This window comes from Ammospiza nelsoni, chromosome 12, assembly GCF_027579445.1.
Source record: "Ammospiza nelsoni isolate bAmmNel1 chromosome 12, bAmmNel1.pri, whole genome shotgun sequence".
In the NCBI taxonomy this organism is placed as follows: Eukaryota; Metazoa; Chordata; class Aves; order Passeriformes; family Passerellidae; genus Ammospiza; species Ammospiza nelsoni.
In genome coordinates this window covers 13,347,304-13,356,163 of record NC_080644.1, presented here as the reverse complement: position 1 = coordinate 13,356,163, position 8,860 = coordinate 13,347,304, and the positions used below count along the sequence as shown (strand labels likewise).

The 8,860-nt window shown below is 52.5% G+C and overlaps 1 protein-coding gene across 5 annotated transcripts in view; it reads right to left on the bottom strand.

Moving 5' to 3' along the window:
- Nucleotides 1-344: 344 nt before the first annotated feature.
- The window catches only part of RALY (RALY heterogeneous nuclear ribonucleoprotein), a 136,152-nt gene continuing 127,636 nt past the window's right edge, over nucleotides 345-8,860 (bottom strand). For all 5 annotated transcript variants that reach the window (XM_059481016.1, XM_059481015.1, XM_059481014.1 and 2 more), the window contains 5 exons: nucleotides 8,681-8,838; nucleotides 6,910-7,023; nucleotides 5,733-5,878; nucleotides 2,161-2,209; nucleotides 345-1,936 (listed from right to left, as the gene is read on the bottom strand). In XM_059481016.1, the coding sequence (XP_059336999.1) occupies nucleotides 2,165-2,209; nucleotides 5,733-5,878; nucleotides 6,910-7,023; nucleotides 8,681-8,838 (463 nt within the window). In that variant the 3' untranslated portion in view covers nucleotides 345-1,936; nucleotides 2,161-2,164. The remainder of the gene's footprint in view (nucleotides 1,937-2,160; nucleotides 2,210-5,732; nucleotides 5,879-6,909; nucleotides 7,024-8,680; nucleotides 8,839-8,860) is intronic.

Sequence of the window (8,860 nt, the reverse complement as noted above, 5' to 3'; positions counted from 1 at the left end):
CCAGAGCAACACTTGCTTAAGGAGCAGATTTTAGCAGTGCTGGCTTTTGCAGCCTGGCACACAGCACAGCAGCCAGACTTTTCTGTCTGTTATGAGCTGGACCAGTGAAAAATCCAGAGATTAAAGGCCTGGATTTGGCCCCTGTTCTCCTGCATCAAAGAAGTTTCCAAGCCTCCAGGGAAAACCCCAGAACTCCTGTGAACACAGATGTTTTGCTCAGACCAGTGGTATCTACCTTGGGCAAGGGAAAGTAAATCCTGCAGGCAGACCTGAGGCTTGGAAATGGAAAAAAGACAGAAGAAACAAGTGTGTGTGTATGGCAGAGAGAAGAGAGGGAAAGCAAATTAGATTTCTTTCTTTTATTATACAGGATTGTATGTACAAGGTCACCTCTCCCAAACAGCAGCAGCACAGTCAGTTCACAGCCAAACCTGCAGCTCATCTCTCCAGGCCTGGAGAACAGCTCAGGACAACTCAGTGCAGACCTTGCACAGCAGCTGGGCCAGGGCAGGGCAAGCACGGGGCTCCCTCCAAGCCCTCCTCAAGCAGCCCAAACTAAGAAATGCAAAGAAAACTTTGTGCTTCAAGAGCCATGCGTGCTCCAGCATGGCCCCAGGGGCAGGGCAGTGTCACCCCTGGAGCTGCTTTCCCTTCACCCTTCCAAGAGATGCTGTGGATGAGGTTGGAGCACTCAGGATCCCCCAGGTGTTGTGACAGGCCAGGGGGAAGGTGTGGACTCTGCTCTGGGTTCCAAGCACTGCTGTGTGTGGGGGATCTGGAGGGGAAGGGGCAGGCAGGACACACCAGGTGTGAGGAGTAAAGTGCTGTGTGAGGTTCAGCCCCCGGGAAAACGGGAGGAGCCTGGGAAGGACAAAGAGGAGAGAACTGCTGAGGCCTCTGGGCTGTGGGGGTCCCAGGAGGAGCCCTCTGCTCCCAGCACGGGGCAGGGCACAGCAGCAGCTGGGAGCTGGGAGCAGGGGAGGTGCTGCACAGGCACAGCCACAGTGCCAGGGCATTCATTCCCTGTGCCCAGCCTCGGGCACGCTGTCACCCTGGCCATGGAGCTCAGGCAGGAGCAGAGGGGTCACACCACGCTCCTGACGTGCCCTCACTGCAGCAGGAGGTGGTGTGGGCAGCCAGGGAGGGTCTCTGGCTCCAGGCTGTAGGAGTTGGGTGCTCCACATCCCTTCCAGGAGCAGCTGGTCCAAGGAAAGGGTCTCATCCCCGCCCCTCACTCTGCAGAGGGCTGCTCAGCCCTGACACGGTGGAGAATGAGGACACCAAAGCACTCAGGGTGGTGTTTGCTCGCTCTGTCCTGCTTGGGATCGCTTGATTTCCTGCAGCTTCCTCTCCCCTTCCCTCCTCAAGCAGCTTCCCAGAGCACAGCAGCTGCTCCAGCAGCGACTCCTTTGCACCTGGAGGTGACTGTGGACACACAGCAGCTCATGGGGCACAGAGAGGTGGCAGGAGGTGGCTGAGCTGGAGAACAGCACCCCACAGCCTCTGATCAACAGCACCTTCAGCACAAGAACACAAACTGTCCAGACTGAAATACTACTCCTCCCTCAGTTAGGAAATGCTCTGGCTCTCACCTCACACAGGAAAATGTCTTTATTGGGCTGGGCTGAGCTCTCTGCTCTTCTGCAAGCAGCTCTACAACACTGCCTGGGGACACTCCTGCTCTCTGTGGTGGCTCTGGGTTGTGCAGAGCTCCTCTGCTGCCTGCAGAGCTCCAAATCCATGGCAGGGGTGGTGGGGATCTGCTGGGAGGATGAGTTTTCTTTGCCTTTGCTTTACAGATGGATGGAAGATGTCGGGCCATGTTTCTCCTTTGAATGCCAGGTAGAGATGACAGCAGCACTTCCATTCAGCTTGCCTTGCTCAACGTGCCAGGACAGGGTTCAGCCTCGTGCTTTCCTCACTCTGTTGCTCACAGCTGCAAGGAGAGAAGGGGGAGCTACAGCACTGTGCTTGAACCCCACAGATTTGTCACTCAGGAAAGGGGGTGAAGGGCTGGCCAGTGACCCAGCTGAGCAGCCAAGCTCCATGCTAGGAAAACACAGAGGATCAGTGGGAAAGAGCCTCTCCTGAAGCAGCAACCCCCAGGCCCAAGGGGCACAGAGGGAGAGCTCTGGCTCCATCAGCAGCACGGGGCTGTACCTGGTTACTGTAGCCTGGCATCCTCCACGTCTGTGTAATGGCTGTTCTCCTGCAGGGAAAAGGGAACCACAAACAGTGAATCACCCTGTGTCCCTCCTGCCCTGCCTGGGACACCTCCCATGTGGGCACCAGCTGGTCCCTGCTGTGGGACAGCAGTGCCAGGGTGCTCAGTGTGATGGATGAGCTACAGAACACACCTGGTATGGACACCTGGCAAAAACACCAACTTCCCCTGGCTCCTGATGCTGAAATGACTCTGCCAAACAGCCCTGGGGTGTGCAATCCCCTCCAGGGCTTGGAAGTAACAGAATCACAGAATCATTCAGATTGGAAAAGACTTCCAGGATCATCAAGTCCAACCATTAACCCAGCATAGATGTTCACTCCCCAGCTGTTCCAATGCCTGACCACCCTTTCAGTGAAAAAATTTTCCTGATCTCCAATCTAAACCTCCCCTGGCACAGTTTGAGGCCATTTCCTCTCACACCCTGTTTCTGCTCCCTGGAACTGCCCAGTGCTGCCAAGGTGCCTCAGTCCATGAAGGCAAATCCTGATTCTGCTGCTGAGCACAGGAACTGGTCCCAGTCTGCAGCAGAACTCATCATCCAGAATGGTAACACTCATCCAGCACTCCAAAGGCCACAATAATGGCCTTTATAATAATGATGGTGCTGAACTGCTCCCCAAGCAGGGCTTTGGAAAGCATGTGTTTGGACTGCCCTGATGGTCTTGGAAGTGTTTTCCAGCCTTTATGGTTCTCAGTGGAATTTGCTCCTGGAGCTGCTGAGCAGAGCAGCGGCACTGGGGAGTGAATGGGGTGCTCACAGTGCTGTTTACCTGTGCAGGGTGGGGATTTCAGGGATGGAAATGGATCCAGGAGCTCTCTGCAGGGACACAAGGGGCTCCAGAGGGAAAGGAAAGGGAACAGGCTCTGCCTGAGAGCCAGGGGAGGTGGCCTTGCTCAGGGCAGGCAGAGCCAGCAGCACTGGATGTGCCTTGGAATGAATGGGCTGGGATCCTCCTCCTGTGGGGGAGGACCAGGGTGACACCCAGCTGTGACACCGTGGCAGGCACCCCCTGCACACCACTGGGGCACAGACCCCTGGGGAACCTGCACCCCCCTGGCATTTGTGGGGTGGAGCAGGGCTGGAGCAAGAAACAAAGGCTTTGGGACAGCATCCAGAGTAAGTTCTGACCCAGCTGAGCAGGGCAGGAGGCATCATTCTGGTTCCTGATGGCCAAGAACACCTGGTCAGGGATGTGAAGGTGGAGAGAAGCCTTGGCTGCAGAGCCATGGGACTGTGAATCCAAGTACACCACAGAAGGGATCAACACCAAAAGCAGGATCAGATCCCTGAACCTGAGAGAGCAGATTTGGGGCTGTTCAGGGATCTGCTTGGTAAAATTCCATGTGAGACATCTCTGGAGGCCAAGGAAGCCAGGACATCCAGATCCTATGGTGTGAGACTTCAGTGGGCTTCAGACTTCAGCACCAAGCCCAAAAACTGTTTAGATGCAGACTGGGCAGATAAATGACCAAAACTGCAGGAAACCAGAAGAAAATCTGACTGCAAATCAACCACAGTGTGCTGGGCACATCAGAAGTCCTTCAGCTTTCCCTCCAGAAATCCCTCTGTGTGCAGGGATCTCCCCTTGAGCAGGGCCATCCCTCAAGACACCCCTCAGCTGACACCAGGCATTGATGGGCTGGCAGGTGTAATTTTTTGCACACATGTGACATTTAATACACAATAATCTCTGTATCCCCTACTAAGTGTAGTAAATAGTACTGACCACCAATCCAGCTGCACCTTATCTGAGGTTTCCAAATCCAAATTTATGGCTCAGAACTCAATAAACTCCCTCAGCTCTGAGTGACCTCTGGCTCTTCTCCTGCCATGCCCCTGCCCCTCAGAGCCAAAGGGATTTTAGGGACCCCATGTGGGTGCCATGGCCATGGTGACAGCCACACTGGGGTGTGGGATAAAGGAGTCACTCCAGGAACTGCTCAGTGCTGTGAGCTGTGATGAGCTCCCTGCACACACTGCCCTGACCATCCACAGCACTCAAGAGCCTGTCTGAGGCTGGCAGTGGAACATTTCTGGTCTTGATGCCACATCAGGACCAGGGAGTTCCAGAAAACAGAGATGTGAGCTGAAACAGTCATCTTTTTCTTCTCCTCTTAATGAGGACCAGCTCTTCCCAAACCACTGCCAGCAGATGTCCCTCCAGTGTTTTCTTACCCCTGCAAAGGCAGAGGAGTGCACATTTTTTGTTGACAGGCTGTGTGCTTCTTTATCATCATTAACATCAGCAAGTTTCCCTCTAATGTCTACCATCTGTTTGCCCTGATGTAATTCAAGCCTGGCCTTCCTTTTCCTGACACAGTTTGTGCCTTTCTTCTTCCCAGTGCCTGGAGTGACCTCTCCCCTCCAGCCCTGGAACAGCTCAAGGATCCTGTTCAGAGCCCTCACCCAGTTGGGCAGGAGAGCCCAACCCAGCTGGGAGTGTTTGGAGCTGGAGCAGTTTAAGGCTGTGGATGTGCAGTGTGGGCACCCAGGGATCAGGGGTGAGGAAGAGGAGAGGGATGCTGAGCTTCATCCTCACTTCTGCTGCCACCAGTGCTGGGCTGGGGAGGGACTGGAGCTGTTCCTGGGGCCACTCAGGGCAGGTCATGTCCTCCCACCTTGCTGCCCTCAGCCTGGATCTGGAGCTGATCCTGTTCTCCCTGGTTTGGGATAAATGGCAGCGCAGCCAGTGTTACCACAGTGCCTGTCCTGTACCCAAACACTGGGCTCCCATCCAAGTGCACAGATTTGTCTCTGGGTTCACCAGGAACACCCCTGTTTGGGGCAGGACTAGGAGCAGTGGGGCTGGGGTCAGACCTTGGCTTGTGCCATGGGACAAGTGCCTGTGGAGAGGGACTTGGGACAAGGGCCTGGAGGGACAGGACAAGGGGAATGGCTTCATATCGCCAGGGCAGGGACAGATGGGATACTGGGCAGGAATTCCTCCCTGTGAGGGTGGGGAGGCCCTGGCACAGGGTGCCCAAAGCAGCTGTGGCTGCCCCTGGCAGTGCCCAAGACCAGGCTGGACAGGTTTGGAGCACCCTGGGACAGTGGAAAGTGTCCCTGCTGATAGCAGGGGTGGAATGAGAAGTTCTCTAAGGTTCCTTCCAATCCAAACCCTCCTGTTACTCCATGAATGTCTGGTCAGCTGCAAGGGCACTGCAAATGCAGCTCATCTAACCCAGCCTGTCCTTGTGGTGTGTTTAAATCCATCTAAAAATCACTTGGGAGCAGAGTGGATTAGTTTAAACCACTCCTAGCTGTGAAATCAAGGATAAATGTTTGAATTTCAAGAGCCAACCATGTTTCTTCAGCACCTCCACACGTGTTTGCATGGGCAGTGCTTCTGCAGGCTTGGAAGAACAACCTGTGACAACAATCAGATTTAAATACTGCAATTTCTTTGGAGGATGGAAAAACCACTTTTCCTGTGGATGTGGCAAGTTCCAGTAAAGCTGTGTCCCCCTCCTTTGCTGCAGGGATGCATTGCCCAAGCTCCCTTACCAGTTCATCTTCACACTCCTCCCGTGCCAGCCCCTCCTCCTCGCCCTCGTCCCCGTTGAGCGGCTCCTCCGCAGTGGCCTCGGCCTCGGAGGCCGTGTCCTCCTGGGACACCTCGCTCTTGCTGCTCTCCACCTTCTTGCGGGCCTCTGTGGGGACACAGCCATGTCAGGGATGGGGAATGGGGACAGACTGAGCCTGGGCCAGGGATGGGGAATGGGACCACAGCCTGAACCACAGAGCCAGGGCTGGTAATGGGGACACAGCCTGACCCTGGGCCAGGGATGGGGAATGGGGACAGACTGAGCCTGGGCCAGGGATGGCAACTGGGACCACAGCCTGAACCACAGAGCCAGGGCTGGTAATGGGGACACAGCCTGACCCCCAGGCCAGAGAACCCCACATCCACTGGGATGGGGGGAAATAATAATGGTGGGAATGCTTCCTGCCATGGGGGGGTTCTGCTGATTTTGAGCAGGCAGCCTGGAACACCGTGGAGAGGGCAGAGAAGGTTCTAGATCCCCCAGCAGGATGGTGGGAGCCAGGAATAGGGATGGGGATGGGGACAGGGACAGAAACAAGGATAGGATAGGGGGGATAGGAATAGGGATAGGGATGGGGATAAGCATAGGATAGGGATTGGGATAGGGATATGGATGGGACAGTGGCAGAAAAAGGGATAGGAAAGAGTAAGATAGGATATGGGTAGGACATGGGATAGAATGGGATAGGATAGGGGAGGATAAAATAGAAATATGATAGGAAATGAATAGGAAATGAATAGGAAATGAAAAGGAAAGGAAAGGAAAGGAAAGGAAAGGAAAGGAAAGGAAAGGAAAGGAAAGGAAAGGAAAGGAAAGGAAAGGAAAGGAAAGGAAAGGAAAGGAAAGGAAAGGAAAGGAAAGGAAAGGAAAGGAATAATGATAGCATATGACAGAGTAAAATAGAATAGTAGAACAAAAAATGCAAACTAAAAAAAATACATGCAAAAAAAAAAAAAAAAGACAAAAAAAAAAATCCTCATAATTTTAAACCCGAACTCTGCAATTTCAGGAATTTTGGTGTGTAATTTTGGCCTATGATTCTGCCCTGGAACCTGGGGGTTGACACTTCCCTGTCAGAGCCTGGAGGAATGCGTGATGCCCAAGGCCAGCCCTGAGGCATCCCCACCCCTACTGACCTGCAGAGAGCTTCTGCTCCTCAGCAATCTGCTCCAGCCGGCCCAGGAGAGCGTCGATGTTGGATTTGATCTGTGTCAGCTCCGTTTTGATTGTCTGCAGCTCGCTGCTCTTCACTGGGGGGAGAAGGAAGGACAGGAAGGCACTCAGCACCCTGCAGAGCAACCCCACCCCACACCCTGCCCAGGGCAGCTCCCTCAGCAGGCAGGAAAATCAGGGAGAAGCCCAGGCTGGGAAGTGGCAGGGAAGCTGCTCCCAAAAGAGCCTGGGGTGCTGTGTCCAGGCAGGCTGCAGAGCCTGACCCCAGGCTGTACCTGCACCATAGCTCCTCCAGAACTTTACACTAATGTTTACACTAAAAATTTCTGAAAGCAAATCAAATAATATCAAATCGGATCCTTTACCTTCGTGAAACACCCCTGGAACCCCAAGGAGAAGAGCTCCTGGGTTCTGTGAAATTGGATTTTTATGTTAATTTTAAATACATGGGAAGAAATCAGTCTAAAATTTAAAAAACGTTTCTCCCTATCACTCTCTATCTTATTGTATAAGAATCAAAATTTTCGGTACAATTACACTTCTGGCAGCCTTTCTAAATCCAGTAATGCAGCTGCCATCAGGAATGTTTTTAGTTTATAAAGCCTTTTAGTGGCTGGAGTAGAATATATAAGCACTTGTACCCCACAATAAATTTGGATTATCTCACCAGTGTGAAAAATGTGTATTTTATGACTGGCTTTTTGCAAATACTAAAATTAATATTATATGTGTTGTGTTAGAAAGTTATGCTGTATTCATTTTCTTAAGTAGTGTGTGTTAAATATAGTTTTAAGTTATAACATAAGGTTAAAATAAAAACTATGCTATGTAGGATACTTTTTTTCCTAAAAAAAGGACTTGCACTGAGATAGCAGCCACAGGACACCTTCTTCCTGCCTCGCTCAGCCCTGAAGACACCATCAGGATTCAGAGGAAGAAGTTGACATGACCAGACAGAATCCTGTGTTTGAATGGAATTTATGCATCATGTATGAGGTGTATGAATATGCAACAGGCTGTTGTTTTTAAGGGTTAATCCACTGTTAACGTGGGTCCTTTTTGGGCTTATGCTGCCCAGAAAAAGGCACCCAGACCATCCATAACTCTTTGTTTTTATGGTCTCATATTGTCCTAATCCAAATTGTTCAAAATTTTTATTGCTCTAATTACATTGCTATTTTTATAACCATTTTATTACTATTCAACTTTTGAAATTTTAAAACGAAGTGATTGGCGTTTTTCACAGCCGGAACACCAAATCCCCGTCTCATCGCCTTCCCCAGGTGCACCTTGCAGCGGGGCTGCTGTTCCCAGCCACTCTGAAGTGGTTTTGGGAGCTCCCCGTGAAACCTGAACCTTTCAGTGGCTGGAACACAATATATAAGCAGTTGTACCCCATAATAAATTCGGATTCTTTGACCAGCACACCGAATCCCCGTCTCATTGCCGACACTGTGCCTTCCCCAGGTGCAACCTCACAGTGGGGCTGCTATTCCCAGCTATTTCGAGGTGTTTTTGGAGCTCCCCGTGAACCCTGAGCATTTGAGTGGCTGGAGTAGAGTAAGTATATAAGTAGTTGTACCCCACAATAAATTCGGATTCTTTGACCAGCACACCGAATCCCCGTCTCATCGCCTTCCCCATGTGCATCCCCACAGGGGAGCTGCTGCTCCCAGCCGTTCTGAGGTGTTTTTGGAGCTCCCCGCGCTGTCCCCAGCCCTGGCCCACACTCACACTTGATCTTGGCCGAGCTGTTGGCGATGGCCGACCTGGCGAACAGCTTGACGGGCAGCGAGGCCTTGACGCGCCGCACCAGCGGGATGGAGACGCGCGGCCGCTTCACGGGCACCACCCGCGGCACCGGCGACACCCGGCCCCGGTACTCGAAAATCCTGAGGGGAAACCAGGGGAAGG